Genomic DNA, 20429 nt, shown 5'->3' with positions numbered 1-20429 from the left:
TGTATGTGTGTGTGTGTGTACTGTATGTCAAAGATTTTTACAACCAATTTACAGAAAAAGCATATGCAGCTAATGGGCGCATAGTGTAGAGTGCAAGTGAATGACATGTTTTCTAATAAAATCAGCAAAATAATATTCACCGTATCTGGGAAGGTATGATTCTGTAACTTTTTCCCTCCCTCAAGTCTAAAAAGTAGCTTCAGTTCATTCCATACAGTGAAGAAGTTGCAGCAGATTTCATTTACCACTTGGTTAGTTTTAGAAATGACTGTAGATTAGAAATGCTTCACTTCTGCTAACTGAAAGAATACTGAGACAGATGAGCTTGTTTAGAGTGAAGTCATGTTCAGAGGAAGCACGTTTGAGGAAAAGAAAGTCCTCACAATGTAGTTACAGAGAAGTAGGTTAAAGGCATAGAATGTATTCATTGACCCAGGCTTGGGCAAAGTATAGGTAAAATGGCAAAAAGGTTCAAAATTGGATTTTTTTTTAATGTAGAAAAGTGTGCGTGGTTATTGAAAAATAAATTGCTCGTGTGATTATGATTTTTGCAGGTGGAGTTTTTGAAAGAACTGGTTAACAATTGGTTACATCTATCCAATAGTGAATACAACTAATATATCTACTCAACAGGCGAAAGAGTCACACAAAATGAAAGGACTCTGATGAGACTCAGTGAGTAATAAAATGTGTTTTGCATGTTTAATTTCAGAAAAAATCACCTTCAATAATGCACCCTCACCTCAAGAGTTTACTGAAGGAGACAATGCCAACATCATCTGTGATGTCGTCAGCTCGCCTCCTCCCACTGTCCTCTGGAAATATAAGGGAGCCAAAATACAGATGGAAAAGGATGGTAAGGTCTTAACAGCAGGGGGGTCATATTTCAATTTCATGTACTATTGTGATGAACTGTTATCATCCGCTCAACATTTTAATAGCCCTGAGGTATCGGTACTTTATCTCAATTTTTAGCTTTTGACAATCACTAGAATATGAATAGTTCACCATATGATTTGATTCGTTTCGTTTTATTTGAATACTGGTTTGCATTTTTTTTTTTAAACTTACTATAAATCCATCAAATTGGAAATGTGTTTCATCTATGTTCCTTGTTGTATTCTTTCTAGTGGAAGTGGAAAATACACTCTTGAGTTTGTAAATCTAGGAAGTATCTGTGTAATCATATACATAGTGAAAGTAGGGCCACCTCATTACACACTTTCAGATGTTTTATTTTGGAAATTGAAACTGTAAGGTTGTCCACCAGTGACCGGTCGGCGGTGGTTTAAAGGTTAGGAACCTCTGCTATAACATGTTTCTAAAAAAACACCAACAGGCTTCATGAGTTTTGCCTTCATTGTTCTAAGCTGGTTGTTAGAGAATTTGTTCATGCCTGCATTTGCTGCCGTTATTGTGCAGGGGTTATCCTGTGCTTTGAGAGGAAAAATTAATTTGGTTTTGAATTTGAAAATACAATTGACTCACTCTTATTCACCCTTGACACTGAGCGATATTATAATGTATATGTATATTGTTGGTATTGCTTGCTGAAAAATAATAACACAAGGTCATGCGTGGGTTTCAATAGCATTTTGAATTACTACATGATTATTTTGTTCGCATTTCATTTCAGACTGAGTGTCACATTTCTCTTTTATTGGAGCTTTGGGATTTGACAAAGCAGGAGTAATAAATCTGCCCAAAAAAGACATGTTCATAAATTGTTTTTCATCACATTAGACATGAAACTAGAAAACCCTAAAAGAAGTAATTCATATACCTCACACAAATGTAGATAAAATAAGAGAATAAATTCAGCATTAGGGTTTGAAAAATAACAATGCACCGACATAACAGTTAAATTGTCAAGTTGTCAGCCAGCTATATCAAAGCAACATTTTGCCATGGACTATTAACTCAGACATGAGCTCTTTTAATTCACGTAACTCTCCTCGTAGCACAGCAGCAGCTCTGTATCATCAAAAACTTCAAGCGATTGACTTGTGCCTGATGCTAAATATGTGAGACACCTTACAGTGCATTTATACTCTTCTTTCTTACAGTCCGGTTTAAGGTGCTGAGCAACAATCACCTTCAAATCCGTGGCATAAAGAAGACAGATGAGGGCTCGTATACGTGCGAGGCTCGCCTCATGGCCCGCGGCGAGATTGATCTGCGGGTCATCAAGGTCGTTGTGAATGGTTAGTAGTCCTTTTCCCCTCACACTGTTTCCTCCTCCCTCCTTTTTGTTCCTGTGCATGTTTTTGTGAGGCAGGTGTCCCATGACGCTGAAATAAGCTGAGGATCCTTAGAGGCGACCAGGCTCAGCATCAATGTGGAAACAGTTGCCCAGGGCAACCATGTATCAAAGATGTTTCATGCTAATGAAGTCTGTTTCCTGCAACTTCTGAGCCTAGCAAATGAGTGTGCTTAAAATAAGTGTTCTGAATTTGTCACCGCTTCTGTTTCTGTTTTCTCTCCTGCTGTCTATGTATTGATATGACTATATGCCCATGTATGTGTGTGTGTATCTACCAATTTATTTTTCTTTTGACTCAATTCATTATTTATCTCACTGTGTCTCAGTGCTCCCAACCATCAGGATATGGCAGTCAGAGGTGAATGCCACAGCAGATGTCGGGCAGTCTGCCATGTTGACTTGTGCGGTTGATGGGTACCCTGAACCCATGGTGACCTGGACAAGGTAAGGCTCTGCTAACAACTGGAGAGACAAATCAAAACAGTTGCAGCAACATTTGTCAGATTCGAGCCGAAATACAGTAATTTAAAAATGTACTACATCTGTAGAATGAAGCTGCAGTTACACAGAACATTATATCTTTGTATAAAAAACTCTTAACTTAATCATTAACTGACTTAATCTACTGATAAAATGATTGCTTTGCAACCCCTCCACTCTAAGCACCATGAATCTGATTCAGTCCAGTTGGGTTTTTTTTTAAAGATATTTAAGTGTTGACCAATTTTCTGTAATGACCAACAGACATAAAATGGATCAAACACTGGCCTATACTGTAGGATTAAAAACTAATTTTGACATGTGTAGCACCAATTATGTTAAAAGTGCTAACATGTTGACCCATAGCTCAGCAGAGGTTATGTGCAACTGACTAACAGACTAATGAGATAGTGCTAATCAAATATAATGAGCTGTTTGGTTGTTAGTGTACCACATACAGTATATCCCATATATCAGTTTATCTCTATTAACATAAAAATAGACAGTTTGCCCACTGGTAGTTCTCATCTTATTGCACAGAATCAGTTCCTCTTGCATAAAATATATTAAATCAACATGAAAGTTCATGATATAACATTATACTTTTATTCTGTGAAGGTTGTTGAAGCTGTGCGTATACTGTAATACAACAGAATCGCACAAAAATGTTCTTAACTCGCCGTCTGTGACTTGTAAAGAAAAGGTTTTTATAGAAACAGAATTCATAGGCTTCACTTCTGGTTCGTCTGTGTGTCAGAGGAGAGCATGTTACTGCTTTTGTAAAGTGTGGCTTTGTTGCTTATGAAAAGAAAGGGGATGAAGGCTGTTTGTCAGTTAGCTCTTTCAGGCAATTATTGGAAAAGTTAAATGTGAACACGTTCAGTAACAATACAGCAACGCTTTCACATCAGTTAGTGGCCATAAGCACCTTTTTACCTGCTTCTGACTAGAGGTGGAAGTGTATAGTAGACTGTAGCATTATTAGGGATATCACACTGACTGGTTTATTCATTGAAATAAGATACTTAATTGCAGGGTATTAAAGGTGAAGTAAACAGTGAAACCTGAAGACTAGAGTGTCATCAAGAGTCACATTATACTGTGTGTCTGAATAAAGCTATTGATAGGCTCATGCTTTGTTACTGTAAACTGTTGCTGTTCATTTTGTTTCCAAGACAGCAGTTAGCTTTGTAGATAGCTTAGACTGGGGGTCATAAAGTTCAGAGAGACCAATAGTGTCTGTTGGTCTTGGTCTTTAGTATTTTGTGGTCCTTTTAATCATTTTCAATACCTGTGCAGTTAGACTGCAGCCACAACTTGTTGAAAGCTGTATTGAAACCCAAAACAAACGATTGCACACAGTCAGAGGTCAGAGAACATTATCTCTTTTGCATGTGTCGATAAGGAGAGACAATTTACGCCCAATAGGACAAAACGAAAATACATGAGACATTTTGTTTACATTGCGTAATGCAAATGTCAGGTATATCAGAAGAAAAATATTATCCCTCTCACATTTTCTGCTCTTGAGATTTTCAGCGTACGCCTTCTTCATCACTGCACTTCCACTGCATCTCTTGATCTTTTTCACTTTTGTAATTCATCTAGAAATGCCAGCATACGTTTGTCTAATCTCTACGGGTCATGTTTAAGAAACAGTTCATCTTTTTGAAGAACAACAACCTGTTAGCCTGGAGCTAGTTTGAAAATGATGTTTGAAATTGATTTGATAGATGTGTATAATGTTCAACATATGTTTTCTGCATGTTTTCTACAGGAACGAAGTGGTTCTCGAGGCAGGAGAGAAGTATAGCTTCAATGAAGATGGCTCAGAAATGACAATAATGGATGTTACCAAGCTGGATGAAGGAGAGTACACCTGCATTGCTAAAAACAAGGCTGGGGAAAGTGAGCAGGAACTCAGTCTAAGAGTGTTTGGTAAGGAGATACAGTATATTTTATATACATATGTGAATGAAGGTGACAATATAAAGTGATCCAAGTGTGTGGGAATAAAGTATAGGAGTGTGTAGGTGGGGTAAGAACAATGGTATGGTTATGTGTCTAGCTTTCCAAGGGATACAAGATGAGGTGTTGTTCAGTGTGGGTTGTGTTGTTTCATGTAAAGATGGAGCCCAAAGATGAAGACAATGAGGTTGAGAGCTGAACCCTTTGAATTTCTTCATTTCTTTCCTTTAGATTTTCCCACTGGATTGTTGCTGCCTTTGTTTTGTCAAGTAACAATAACCATAATTCCAATCACAATCAGAATATCAGTTCATGTAGTCATGTCAGTTAAATTTATAATACCGGTATACTAAGTTGGTGCATTTTTTCCCCTAAACAAAATAAATGGCTAGAACCTTGTTCTTGAGGGCTTGAAGGATAAACAACTGTCCAAAATAAAATCAAGGCAGATTTCAAAGCACATTGTTTACCTCCTTAGGAAAATTACCTCATTATCTCACAGATTTTCTTGCACTCTCAAAGCCCTGGTCCACTGACAAAAAAGCTGCGACCATTATGTTTCCTTTTAAACTCAGATTTCTGAATAAGCTTCAGATGTTTTCTATTCTATTTATTTGTTTAGTTATTTGGGAAGGGGGTTAAACCTATGGTGCTGATATTTATTATCTTCTAAAATATTATCAATCTTATAAATCTTCAATATGTTTTATTATATAATATAATATCAAACATCAATGGCTAGCAGTTAGCAGAGAAGGCTATGCTCCTAGGTTGTTTGTTTCGTTTCTGTTTATCTGTGCTATTTAGTTCAGATCAGTTTGACTGACAGCAGCACTGCAACATAACCAACACAACCTCACAATTGTCATTTGATTTTGATTGAACTGTTGCTTAATTCTTCTTGGTATAAGGAAGTATGTGATAACACCTGTTTCTAACTGAACCTCACAAATGTCATACTAGCGAGAAGATCATAGTAGAAACGGAACAAATTCAGACATGAAAAATAAATCTACACCTACGTATCTTTAGGATATTAGTTCTGTGTTCATGTGGGAAAACATTTCACAGCCTTTGACTGGGGCAACACTGAAATAAGTAAAGCAAATTGGTTGATTATGTTATATCACTGAACTAAGAATATAATGTCCAGCCTCTTGAGAAAAGTACGGTATGTGTGAGTGTCAGAGCTGTAGTGACGGCAAGGTGAAGGAAGGATTGATATATTTCTTCTATCTTCTTCTCTTCAACACCAACATTAACAAAATATGCAAAATAGCTACAGTAGCAGCAGAGGCTTGTAGAGCCGTTGTGCAGCTGCAAGATGATTAAGACTTCATAAAATACTTGCTAACATAGATCATCTGTGTGGTTACTGTAACTGAAACCCCTGGCCACTGCTCATTTGTTTGTGCTGTTACAAGGTCATTCACAGCACTCACAGTGCTAGAAAATGTTTCCAGCATTTTAATGATATAGAAAAGATTGGAGTGGATCATTGTTTACAAAGCTGAAACAGCTCTTCCAGTCCTCCAGATCAATTTGTGATAGCTCTGGCTGTAATTATAAACTAATGCATGTTCAAATCCTTAAGTTAGAAATAACAGAACAAGACAGCCTTTCCTTTGTTCATCTAATTATTATCGGTTTGGCCACTTAGTTTAGCATTATAACATTTAAGTACAAGGTTACAGCTATTTTTTGTGCTGAATATTGTAAATTCTTTTCATAGTGACTAGATTTACATTTAGCCAGCCCACTGGCCTAATCCATGTATTCATACTTCACGGTGAGTAATAGAAAAGATGAGAGCACAGGGTAATGCACTTCAGAAGTAGCGCTTGAATTTGCTGCGCTCTGCTACTGTCACAGTTGTGGCACCGTGCTGTTCTTTCAGGTTAGCGCAGGTGTACTTTAACTTGACAGTTTGCTCAAATGTAAACAAATATGAAGACAGACTCTTTTGAGATAGGCTAAATAAATTATTACACAAATTAAGTTTGGATCCACATATGGTTATCACGACTTTGCTGCTGCTAGGACTGGGAAAGCTTAAATACAGTTTTGCTGCCATAAAAATCCCCCTCACCTGTCAAGCTACTGATCCTCATCCTCGCTTTGAACTCATACCAAATCCAAGGAGTTGCTCTTTTACATATTGTACTCATGCTGCCAAACCACCTGGCTGCCTTGTTATGTTTGTGCTGATGTGATGAGTCCGTATTTGTGTTTTACAGTCAAACCTAAGATCACTTACATCGTAAACCAGAGCACTTCAGAGATGGATGAGCAGGTAACACTGACTTGTGAGGCTTCAGGTGATCCAACTCCCACCATCAACTGGAGCTACGGTGAGCGGGTTTTCACTGAAGGAGAGCAGGTAAAATAATAAAAGGTGGTATGGATGGCAGTATGTTGTAACTATATGAGTATGAAAGCAATGAATTCTTAATTTTGGTCCTTAAGGCCTGGTGTTCTGTCAGCTTCTTTTCCTTTTCGAGCAAATGAACCACAGCTGGTGTAAAGTAGACTACCTCTGTCTGTGTCCCAGTTGCATACTACACACAAAAACCACTTGGTATGAATGTGCAAAAAGAGAGAAAAAAAATAACAGATGATGGTGGTGTAACGATGGCCCATTGTCTCTTACGTGATGTGATTTCTGAAACTACAGTTTGACGAATGTTAGCTAATCTCATGCATCAGTTCCTCTGTACAAAAAAAAGTAGATTTTTGTATTCTACTTTTATTATAATATGCTTTATAAGAAATCAGTATGTGACATGAAACTGGGACACAATCACTAGTAACCACTCGGGAGGAACAAAAACCTGCAAGACACCAGTGTCTCAGGGAGAGGAATTGAATACCTTTAACCTAAATTCAAGAGGTATGTTGATGTGCCGGTGGGGTGCTTGTGCAGATTCATTGTGTAACACCCTCAACAGGGTTCATGTACTTTATTTTCCCTAAATGAGCAGCAACTTCCAGATGACCCAGTGGATTTCATGTAATTAGCCCAGCAATACACAGTGCTGTGGAGTACTCCAAGACATGACCTGAGTTTTCCCAAATGTCAAGAAAATCAGTTATCAGAAACGCAATTATAACAGTCCCCAAATAAGCATTTAATTTGAGGCAGTAATTAAACTTTCTCCACTTTTTATTGTATTTGCTAGAATGAGCACTTGAACGCTCAAGTGTTTGTTTAGCATTTTCAATCACCATTACCATTATTCTGCTCATGCTAGTGATTGAAAAGTTTTTTTTTAATATTTAAAGTCTTTATAAGTTTTATCAGTGGATATTCTGCTGCCATCTTTTAAATTTGTTTTGGCACTGCATTGGTTAAAGGTAGGGTTGGAGATCCTATTCTGGAGCATTTTTTACAAAATTGTTTGAAATCCTCTTCACACTCCGATTGCAACAAATGAACTAAATGCTTTTTCACAAAAATGAAAAAGTCAGTCACCTGTTGGGCCAGACCAGATACCGGTATCACATGAGTGGGCAAAACCTTACCTATACTAAATTATTTTTAGGGTCAATATAAGTAAATTAAAACATGATAGCCTTTTCATAGGAGCAGCTTTTTATATTTTTTGTTATTTTCCCCTATAGGCAGATTGTCATTAAAGTGGCTTGTCAAGTTGCTCAGATCGGATCTGTAACATGAACGTGTAAACGGGACAAATACGCATGGAATCGGATATTGTCAGATCAGATTCAGGCCCCCGTTAAATGTGGAAATAAATCAGATACAAATAGGATATCTGCCAATACGTCTGCAGTCTAAACAGACAGATCGGACCTTTCCTGGCAATGCGTGTCATACGTCATCAATGATAATATTAATTCACTTGTTTTGTTGAACCTCTGTAGCCTGTGATTGACACGTGGGGCTGACCTGGACTATACCTTGGCCGGTTGTCACAGGAATTATAGTGTTTCATTTTCATGGTGTCCGCGCGTCTGTTTTTGTCAAGTCTATGCAGATCGATACGAGGGCAAGCGAGGGAGTGTGAAAAAAAAAGAGAGCGCGCGAGACAAACACCAGATTTCGTTTGAGAAAGGCCCAAAGTTGTTAAAGTGAGACTCTATAACAAGGACAAACCTTTGATACCTATGCCATCTTAGATGATGGATCGGAGTGCACAATGTTGGTACCTGGTACAGCAGAATATCTGGGCTCGGAGGGAGAGCCTGAGCAACTTGAGCTTCGTACAGTGAGGCAACAGACCGAGAAAATTAAGGAAGAACCTTAGATTATGCGCTGCCTCAAGCCCTGAGAAAAAAATACTTAATTGACAGGGCTTTCACATTCAAGACCTTTTGTTCACATTTTGTAGATCTGCGTTCATCATTGTTCAGTTATCAATATAAAGGACTGAACTGATATCTGGATCCAGTGTTTTAATGTGCACACCACATGGTTGTTCTATGAGCCGGTGTTAACACCACCTTCCCACCCAGCATAGTTTTTTCATTGTCAATAATCTATCTATCTATCTATCTATCTATCTATCTATCTATCTATCTATCTATCTATCTATCTATCTATCTATCTATCTATCTATCTATCTAATTTGCCTCATTGAATAAGGTATTGGGAAGAAATATAATTTGTCAAAAAGTATCCTTAATTAGAAAATATATTGCAATGATTTAGAACTGACAATCGGCTAATTGAAGCTTATTTACACCTATATTAGATAAATTACTTGAAACACTTGAGGGTTTATTACAAGTCTCTGTGGCTGGCCATTAGTTCACACCCAAAGGAGAGGATATGATGAAAGAAAGATGATTTCCAGGGAAGGCACTTTTTTTATAATATTTTTTTATAATGCTAAACTTAATCTAGGGGTGTATAGGAATAAAAAAAATCACAACTAGAATTTGCCCTCCCAGGTGATACCGATATGTGAAATTTTGGGTCTTGGCCCAATGACTATGTGGGACGGACAATCCTGTAAAAACAGTATCCAATCTTCGTGAACGCAACGTTAAAAGTCAATTGGATCATGATGTGTCAATCAAACTGCCGTCTCTGTCCCTCTCTCCCTCCTCTGCACGTAACTCTACTGCACTAATTGCATGCGCCTCTTCAACAAGTTACGACTGCAGAAAAGAAAATGCCAGTGATAGAATGTACCACACTGAAGTCCAGTAGATCTAACTCTATGCTTGATGCTCCGTGGTTTATTATGATGTTAGGTGTTTTCTTTCACATGAATTGGCCACGAGAAAAAGCTGGTGGACAGTTAGCGATGCTGTGCAGTGACACGCGACGGTATTGCGGAAAGCCGCGTCGCTCACATTGGGATTACAATGGGTCGCGCTGCGAGCGCGATACCTTTGCGGCTTCACCTTCATGTGAACCCAAGGCTGAGCAAGCGTTGCGTGTTCCTGAGCTCTGGAGGCGTGGCTTCACAGAGAAGTCTGAGAAAGGGGACTTGGACTTTTCACTTGTGTATTTTCATAATGCGGCCTGCTAGAACCGTTTTTCAGGATCTCCAACCCTACCTTTAAGCGTTAGTTGTTTTACCTTCCATTACAGTACATCCTTGATACCTCTGTATGTTCTCTTGGTAATATCCTCTATAATATTCAATGTGCAAACCATCAAAAACAATGAATACCCAATTGGTATTCTCATATTGCCCTCATGGCCTGGTTCTTCAAGGTGTTCAGGTGTCTTGCTACAGTGATCAGGTAATGAGAGGGGAAATTCTTCAGAGATAAAGTGCAGATCATGGAGGAATTCTGGAGCCAGTCCATTACATGCACTACATTTTCTTCCTACAGGCACATCTAAACAGGATCTATCAGGTATGAAATCCGCGTGGCACAGAAATGTATTGGAGTAGTGTTGCTAAGTATGCCTCCAGATTTGAGAAAACCTCCACTGAAATCAAATAATCCCTTTTTATTGAAAATTTCCCAGCTGTTTCTTGAAAACCCCAAGGAATGATCTCATCAGAGTTCATGAAATTGATTCGACTACTGCATGCTTTCCAAATATAGCCTGAAGCCTTCACTGATCTTGTGATACAAAGTGCATTGAGCTTATCTCATGAGATCAGATGAAAATGTGGGTAACAACATAATAGGGAAACACCATTTCTGTGTCGCTGTTGCCTCATCATTTCAAACTTTCCATCACAGCATGAGGTTGCCTGGATTCAAGCCCAGCTACATCTGTCTGTCATCTCCATATTAGACTGTAGATTGTCTAACATTAATGTTGGTGTCACTGGAAACTGAGGGTCAAAAAAGCTCCATCTTGAATTTTATCTTTTGAGTATCCAACAGCCTACCCTTGTAGACAAAAATATAATAATAATAATAAAGTGTTAGAAACAGATTACAGAAGTGGAGAAGTGGGTTAATTGATATACTTTCAAGCAGACTACAGGCACTGTTCTCTGTGAGGAGCAGAAATATGAAACTTCTCCCACTTCTCAAACCTACATGGTTGAATGTTAGATATTCAAAAACAAATTTTGAGTGGAGCCTCTTAAGTGCAAAACAAGCTACCACCATATGGCATGTAACAACAGGCCTATTATTCTCTTTGTGACATCCACTGTGACATACATACACGCCCAGTAAGAGTTTACACCTCAGTCTTATCATCTAGTATCTATTTCCCAGGAGACACAGTATTTTCTTTTTTACAGAACACACCTCCAAACTGCTGTAACTCAGCTTTCTCTTCTGTCAGTGACAGGTTGGCTTCTTTTGTGGTCTTGAAGCTGTCACAACGGATGAGGAGACTCATCAGAGCAATAGACTTTACTCTCAGGATCTCTACATTCTACAGTTTCACTATGAAATATAATGAAATACATTGCCTGGCAAGCAATAGGCTACTAGGTGTTAAGATTGACTCTTCAGATGAGGGCGGAGGAAAATAGCATTTTTCTTATTAACAAAAAAAGGAATCTACAGCTTTCCGTATTCACCCATTTTCTACACTGTGTAATCACTGACGTGCTGCACTGTGGCACGTCATGTGATCAGTCATGTGACGCACAGCTGTGCTGTGGTGGCAGTGTGTTTTGCACTTCATTCTGCAGAATGCTGCGTGATCTGTGGCATCTCTTCTTCAAAGAAATGATTAGCAGCCTCAAGAGTAGATGCAGATTGCTTATGTTTTCCTGTTATAGTTCTGATCATCAGCGGGGGAAATGATTTCCATGGTGGGGCTCTAATGAATGCAGAAGGAAATGGCTGCTAATTGTTTAATTGTGTTCTGTTTGTTCATTTGATGTCTGTCTGTCATGCTGTCTGTAATCATCATAACAGCTGTATTTCATCTAGAATGGGTGTAACAAGTGAAACAGCATTCATTTGGGGTGGACATGGACAATTGAGAAAAGAAAATCGCAGCTGTTACTTCACTTAATTTTTTTGTAGAATCTTTAAAAGGACGTTTAGGGCAGCATTGGTCAGGAAACCAGGAGGGATCTGTATGGTTCCGTTTCAGATGGTGTGGTGAGACAGTTTTGATTAGCAACTTATTTAAATGCGTTTTCATTTCTTTGGCTCCTTTGTCACTCAGCTTCTCATTTTTAGCTGGATCACAGCAGCAGGTAGCGCCCTACGCTCATGAATGTCTGTGAACGTATCTGCACCATTGGTGAGCTGAGGTGACTTGAGTACAAGTTTCTTATTGGCCACTTCACTTTCAAAATGAATTGTCCTAAAACAAGCTTTATTAGGGGGGACATTCACAGCCTGTGGTGGTGCCAAAATAGTACATTTGTCACTAGATTTCGAGATCATAGGCATCTGACTGCACATATTGTTACAGGCAGTCATTCAGCGGCCTTGTTTTCCCTGCTGCTCGGGAGGTGGAGGGAGGCAGTTATGTTTCCAACCCCCATTACAGTAAAATAAACTACTTTTATTACATTACCGCTATTACTAAAGGATGAGTAGCAACTAAATGCAAGTCATATGAAGCAAAAGAGAGAAGCCATTGCTAACAGTAAAGCTAAAGAAGCTAGCAGTATTGAATAGCATGTAAATATAAAAAACACCTATTTGAAACCATTATAAGGGGTGCAGAGTTTGTTTCAAACAGCTTCATTGGAAACTTGTATTCAAATGCTGTATGTGTGTGCACTGAGAGTAGGAGTAGTCTTGTTCTGGTATGAAGAGCTTTGGTTATAGTACACAGCATACTGAACATTCACCACATGGATTTTTCTTTTACCTATTTCATGGAGAAACATGCATAATGATAAAATACAATGCTCTGATAACAGTCATGTGGCACATGGCATTTATTATTAGACCAGCTATTTAGCAGTGAAGAGGATTATCAGAGCAATGATATAAATCCCAGATTGGGCGTAATAGTCTAGTCTATTTAGAAAAATGATCTGTCTGATCTGACTGTATTGAAGACTACTGGCTCCTACATAATGGTAAAACAAAGTGGTTTATCATCTATTCTACAAAGTAAGACTAGTAGTGGTTAATTGTGTAATCTGAATTATAGAGTGCACCAATAAAGACTTTGCATTTGAGAGGGACTGTAAATTCCTTTAATGGTTTAATGCTCAGTCCATCATTGATACCAACTCTAAAAAAGCCTCAGAAAGTAAACATTAGAACAAATGTGTTCATGTTGTCTCCACCTTAAAAGCAAGAATAGAGCCTTGAACAAATGTTTGTGTATATCCTTTGTTTACTAAACAGGGCACCTTTAAAAACCCTAACACAATGTGTTTTTGTGAGAAACACTTTTAAGTCGAACAAATGTATAGATTGCTTCACCTCCCTTATTTCTGCATTGCTGTCAACCACCTACCTTGCTTGAAATCTTCTTCTGAAAATCTTCTGAAATGTTCCATAATGCTGCTAGAGGCCAGAAATGGGGTAACTTGCTAATATTTACAGAATTTTCACCCACTCCACCTGCTAAGGTTAAATGATGTCTTAACCTTTCATGTGAGTACCTGGATAGTTATGATGCAGTTAGGGGAGACTGTTCTCTGCAGGTGAAGCTATTAAATTGAGCAAAAATAGAGAATTCTTTTACATGCTGCTGATCAGTCATGTAAGAAGCCGAGACAGTCTATTACATCTGATATTCTATTAGTCATTCAAATCTTAGTCCGACTTTGTTTGACCCTGTGCCAATTCTACTGTGGTCTTGGGTTTAAGAGGTTAGTTAACAAGGAGAAAATAATTCCTTTTGAAGATTCTGAATAAGATCTTAAATGTCTGCAGACAAAAGCACCGTGATAACCGTGAGTTAAGAAATGCACAATGAGGATTGAGGGAGATTACTGTATCATACAATAGAAAAGCTGTAGTATTGTACATAAAAAGGGACAGGATGAAAGGAGTATGTTCAAAAAAATGTTGTACACCGTGGGTGTATGCCTGCCTAGAGTTACATTTCAAATTCAAATTGGTACTTATCTGAGGATAGTTTTTGTTTTTTTCTTTAAACATGAATTAAAGTTAAGTGTTTATATATTTATTTTAAAACTTTCATCACATTCACGTGTGGTATTTAGTTGTTTCAATGCTTTGAATGCATTCACGGAGAGTCGCACTAGATAAGTGTGACTGTTTATTAAATGAAAATGTAAATTAAGTATTTATCCATGCTTTGTACATTATCTACATAATGAATGTTTTGCTTATTTGAATACATATTAAACATTCGGCTTGATGCAGGGAGTTTTTAAGCTGTAATTATCTGGAAATGTTTTCAAATATACAGAGAGAAGTTAAAGAAGTAGACAAATAAGACTAATTATAAAACTTAAAAGCATAAGAAAGTCAGTAGTTGATTGGTGATGGTACTGTACTTTGTGTCTGCAATCTGTTTGTTAAACAAAACAAAAATAAAATGAAGTTTCATGACACAAATCCACTTTTAGGGCCTACTCTGTGTAACTACCACATTTCTAATTGGAAATTAAAGACATGAGAAAACAAATTCATGATTATTTAATTTGTAATGAGATGCTTAAAGAAAATCAGTAATTAATGTGGTGTGGCAGCGGTGTAGACAGGGCATCTGGACAAGCTTTAAACGTTGCGTGCCAGAAGAGAGAGAGCATTGTTTTCTCCAGATATAAAAGGCTGCTCATTTACAACAGCACGCCTGCTTGCTCAGTAGTGGGGTGATGTAAAGGCTTCTTCACCAAAATGCTAGTCAGTTTTCCATGATGTACTGGCAGAGGCTCCTAGGCTCAGCAGTTAATGACACAGGACGATGACAACATGCATACTCATTAGTTTCAGTCAGGCGTCAGCCAGTGAATAAAGCACAGCCAGGGTTCAGTACATTTATGTGTTTAGTGTATTTGTGTTAGTATGTCGCTTCACTCTGCTTTGCCCTCTCCACGCTGACATTACAATTCATGTCAGAACAAAGAGAAAGGATAATACTCTGTGGAAGGAAATCACAATGGGCTGGAAAAATGATAAGTCCCAAAGGAACCGTCACCATATTGTTCTGCGCGTTTGCTCGGAGACGCGATTGTGTTATGGTGACTTTGGTTGTGCATGCTCGCATCTGCTGTTGTTCATTGTCCCTTTGTCTTAAACAATCACCTGTCACAGACATGACAGTGATAGTTGTCAGCTCACTTACTGCGGAGGCAGCGCTGCAGACAAGTGTGTGGGTGAGGGTGGTGATGTTACAGACCATTAGGTTGCCTGTTTTAATTGGGCTACCACTCTTTTCTCAGCACGGTGGTGATATGCAGCCAACTGCTGTTTGTAAATGATGTACGGTGCATCCTGTCTCTTACTGTGACAGTATAGGAGCTGCAAAGTACATAGTGAAATTACACCCAGACAGTATGTTTTTTTCCTCTCTCTCTTTAAACAACCGTTTTATTGTCTCCGCTATTTACTTTCCTCGTATTGCTTATTTTCACAATAAATATTAGGTTTGATAGTGATATAAACTGCCTGAATTCAAACACACCTTATGTTTATTGTGTTATTTACAAGCCTCCAGCATTGATTATGAGAGGATAATACAGGGGCTTGATTCACCGTTTTGCCCTACAATTATTCCGGCAGATTGCTTTCATTTATTTGACATTTTCTTGCTGTTGCACCTGATGAAATAGCTGTTTATCATTTTGCTCGTTACGCTTCAGTACCTTTTCGCTATGTGGGCCATCACATCTCATCGTCATGGTTAACATTTTCTCCTCAGCATCATGAAATCCATAGAGCATGCTTTCCAAAAAGCTTTTTGTCTTGTGCAGCTGGGCTTTTCAGTGTCACTGATTTAACTTGACATAGCATGTTGTCTAGTACAGTCTAGTACAAATTATCTGTTGTTGTTGTCGTTCAGAGGTTTGATTTTATCTGTCCTGTGAATGTATTGGCCACTGTGTTTTACTGTATTCAGTGAAGTGTGAGATATATTCAACATGATTATGATAATCACTTACTCTTGGTACGTGTGAAATTATTCATTTACTCAGTAACACTATGAAATGCTAAACCTAAGTTTATTGCAGTCAATAAGCCATATATGCTTTTTTGTGTTTTTATAAATAATATACTTTGGAGATTTATAAACATCCACTGACAGGGGTAGGTAGGGGTTGAAATGTTTTCAAAGAACAAGATTTAAAAAATTCTGAATTCATGCAAATCCCAGGTTTGTCTCTTTCAGCCTTGGAATACAATCTAAGCACAAGGATGGGGAAAAACACTTAATTTGAAACTGTAGTACAAGTAGTTAACATTCAGAGCAGGACATCTGACTTGCAAAAATTACTCAACATAACACGGGCCACCTGTAGGCAAACATTTATTTCAAAGTCCCACAAGGGTGTGGAGAGAGCAGCAACTAAACTGCTTATTTTAAACCGTCATTGTTTACTGAAAAACCCAGCAAGTGCTGTTCTATGACTTCTTGATGTAAGAAAAGGAAGAGGAAAGCCTTTAATATGCACAACTAAAGACCACAGTGAGAGTAAATTCAGTTTTATTGGCTTTTATCTCCTCATTATTGCTTCAAGTCTGGATCGGGAGTCAATAATTGCTGCAGTACTTTTCCCTAACAGACCGACATATCTCTGTTGTAGCAGTGCAAGGAGTCACCTCCTACTGATAAACCAATAACCTTCTTATCTGTAAGCATTTGTGCCATCATGATGCCAGTGGACTAACTTCTTTCAGGCTTGGAAGCAGTGTTGTTCTGGTTTGTAGTAAAGAAAATAACACCCAGAAAATTACCTTTAAAATAAAACTTTTATTGCCGCATAATAGGCTTCACGGGAAGGTAAATCCACCGCCTTACCCCTTATTATATCTACAGACCTTTAGTACAATCAGGCATTCAGCTCAGGCACTATGGGTGCACACAAAATAAAACTGTGGATATTTAATGCATGCAATGTGCAGCATCCCAGCTTTGCCTGGATAAGGATTACTTTCTAAGAATTGCTTTGCCTTGTGTTTGTTGTTCTGTCTCTGTCCTCTACAGGCATCATGGACTCGGCCTGAGCAACACAAGGTATTCTAAATGCATGACTTTTTCCTACACCCATCCATCTTTCATGTCAGGGGAGTCTAATTCAATTCTGGATGGATGCAGATCAAAATTCTTGATCAAACAAGGGTCAGGGAAAGTATAAACCCTGAGAACAATGCAGTAGTCCCTCTGTCTCTTTGTTTTAGTTGTTTGTTTTCCATATAAACTTGACATGCTGTAGCTTACTTCAGCTTGTTTTTTCCCGACTTGTAACTTAGCCTGCGAGAACACGGGTCATTACAAGACAAGATCTGCCTGCAGAAATATGATTTTTTTAAAATTACTTTTGGATTGGATACATTAATCTGTTAAATGCAGTTTCTTGACCTGCTCACTCTGGTTTATTTTATTTTTCGAGGTAAATCTCACACCTCTTTCTTCTTTTATCACAAGTCTTTCCATCCACATCTTCAGATCTGTCAGTCCACTGCCAATTCTTGATAATAACAACAGGTATTTTTAAAATTAGAAAATGATTTCCTGTAGCTCCAATTCTTTGTATAAACGAATTTGTATGTAAGAGAAAATGTAATATGTCTTTGTGCAGCAGCCCAGAGTATCTCGCAGCCAGGCTTTTTTTCTGAAAGAAAATGAAAATTGGCAAAAGAAAGAACTGCCCACATAAGCCTCTCTCCAACTTTCTTCACTATTGAATATGTGTTTCGCATATGTGAGAAAATTGGTGAGAAATACCTCTTTGTTGGGTCCAATATTAGTGTTGAGTGCACCCTACGGGAGGATAGACCTGGTAAAGATTCATATTTCAGCTTTCATACTAACTGAAATTTGCAGTCTTTATGCCATCCACAATAAGCCCATCACCATCACAGGCACAACATCAGACATTGGGGTTGACATTGTTATTTATACTTTTGTATCATTTGACAGGAAATGAATATGAATTTTTAGACCATCTGGTTCCTCAAATAGCTCTGCTATTTTATTTTGAAATTGCAGGCAGCACTGCACCTAAAGTGAATTGTTTTTTTCCTTGTACTCCTTTCTGTGGTACTTTTCAGAATGTTTTTCTTTCATTCATTATTTCTAGCAATCAGTAAATATTGACAGCTGATACGCATTCATTAATGACACCTGTGATTACACAAACTTTGGAGTGAAAAATCTCATCACTTACTACGGGAGGTGTGGAAGAACCTCTCTAATCAGGCACATGCTGACTGTAATTACTGGGTTTGTATCAAACTGTGATTCACACTTGGTTGCACAAACTTTAATAAGCTGTAGACTTTGTATTGTATACACTCTTACCTATACACTCTCCCCTATAATGAGGGTAAAAAGCATCATTTTGGACATCTTGATCATTAGATTGTACAAGAAAAGCAACTCCAAATAGCCCAAACAGTGACTTTAGAAGGATACGAAGTAAGTGCCACTTTTCCCTAAGGCAGAAATGCATAAAAGGCTTAAAACTTTGTAATGACATCCTTTTTATTTTTGTAAACCATATTTGAGTTATCTGCCATCACATCAACTGCATATACTGTATGTATCACATAGTGGTGTTTTCAGGATGTTAGTGGTAGTGGATTACATTTATGGATCAGTCAACAATATTTCCAATTTTTAACATACGTAATTATATGGTGTTTAAGTCCACTTGAACTGAATTGATTGATGTGTGTATCTCTGTGAGACATGCCCTCGTAAACCACACAGAGGAGGTGTGTAAGCATGAAGCAGTGTGGGCATGCTGCGCATGTTTGTTGTAAATGCGTAGGCAGGTGTTGGAGTGTTGATTTGACAAGCCGCTGAAGGGAAGGTACATTCTGGGAAAAGGTGCATCTGTGTGCCGGGACAGTTAAGATTTGGTGAGACATGAGTTTAACATGTCCTTGGTGTATTCTCAATTTTATGCTCTGATGTTCCAGCAGTGTCTCTCTCCTCTGCTGCTAAACCTGAAGAAGCTGGTTGCTGTCAGTTGTTGTTGTTTGATTTACTGGAGGAGCTTGTGTCTTAAAGTCTTCATTTTCCTCCCTCGTCTGTTTTGTGCCAGATTTTCACACGGACATGAAAAGTGATTTTATATGTATTTGTAACAGTGGAGCAGTGAAACCAAAAATATGATGAGGAAAGTTCCAATAGAGGGCCACTCTAGTGCATGATGCATTAATGATGAAAACCACTGTTATGAAACGTTGAATCACACCATTAAATTGCAGTGAGCATAGAACTTTCCTTTGGCAGATAATGATGTTCATTACAGGTCCCTAAGAAACTGACCATATGTGCTTCTGGCTTTGTTGGAGTTTTTAGTGCTGCACCATAAAGAAGCACAAAATATAAAAAAGACTTGATATTGAGACACATTGACTTACCAGGGCGTCATGGGTGAACATAGTGTGGCATGTTGCACAGATGCAGGAGTCAGAGGCACTACCACAGGGGTCGGCAGAGAACACTCTCTGCACGGGGGTCAGAATAAAAGGGTAGTGTGTTATGTAAGTGTCTCCCTGGTCCTGCTACCCGCTATGCATAATGAATGCCCCAGACATGCTTTGTCTATTGAATTTGAATACAAACTAACGAGGGTTTCTCTTACATGGCTTCCCAGACTGGGCCCTAATTCAGTATGTGTAAAAGCAACCGTGCCATTGTTTTGCTTCTAGCTTGGATCAAAGCCACGAAAGCAACCAAAAGAGAGGCTTGGATATTCAGTGCTGCGGCACCTTTTAAAGGAACAACTCCCAAATCTCCTCAGGTTATTGTATAATAAGTACAGTATAAAACACATCTACGTCTCAAATCCTATAAATAAATTGGATCTGAACTGGTTTTAGTCTTACCAGGTTACAGGTTTTCTTTGAATCGACTTAACGTTTTCTGTGTTGTTAACAGCTAAAGTAACTGTTAAATTTAGGCTCTAATCCAACTCTTTTGGAGGTAAATTAATGTTAACTGACTGTATAATAAATGTTTTGAATAATAATAATAATAATATCCTATGTGTCTTTGAAGAAGACACTTCGGTGTGTCTGACACTTAACACTCCAACAGCTGAGTGTCAGGTGACGACAGCCACAACAACACAGAGTTATTGACCTTGAAGGTCAGGAAGCCACTTATGTTTGGATGTTGTAACTCTGCATATCAAGTTAATGAAAGCAGGTTTCTCTAGAGCAGGAAGGTCATTTACACATCTCATTAGCCAGCTGTCTTTTG

At 38.3% G+C, this 20429-nt stretch overlaps 2 protein-coding genes across 14 annotated transcripts in view; one reads left to right on the top strand and one right to left on the bottom strand.

Annotated features, from left to right (window-relative positions):
- Positions 1–20429, bottom strand: part of paf1 (PAF1 homolog, Paf1/RNA polymerase II complex component) — a 384753-nt gene that overhangs the window by 72794 nt on the left and 291530 nt on the right. The gene's annotated exons all lie outside the window — the stretch shown is intronic.
- Positions 1–20429, top strand: part of ncam1b (neural cell adhesion molecule 1b) — a 71974-nt gene that overhangs the window by 32099 nt on the left and 19446 nt on the right. For 5 of the 13 annotated variants that reach the window (XM_085796176.1, XM_085796183.1, XM_085796182.1 and 2 more), the window contains exons 4-10: positions 713–856; positions 2067–2204; positions 2590–2707; positions 4521–4681; positions 6949–7091; positions 10520–10543; positions 17199–17228. In XM_085796176.1, the coding sequence (XP_085652302.1) occupies positions 713–856; positions 2067–2204; positions 2590–2707; positions 4521–4681; positions 6949–7091; positions 10520–10543; positions 17199–17228 (758 nt within the window). The remainder of the gene's footprint in view (positions 1–712; positions 857–2066; positions 2205–2589; positions 2708–4520; positions 4682–6948; positions 7092–10519; positions 10544–17198; positions 17229–20429) is intronic. The other 8 variants (XM_085796178.1, XM_085796185.1, XM_085796174.1 and 5 more) reach the window with 3 other exon arrangements.

Source organism: Trachurus japonicus, chromosome 13 (genome assembly GCF_045865225.1).
Source record: "Trachurus japonicus isolate A0001 chromosome 13, Traja_1.0".
NCBI lineage: Eukaryota > Metazoa > Chordata > Actinopteri > Carangiformes > Carangidae > Trachurus > Trachurus japonicus.
This window is presented reverse-complemented; position numbering and strand designations above follow the sequence as displayed.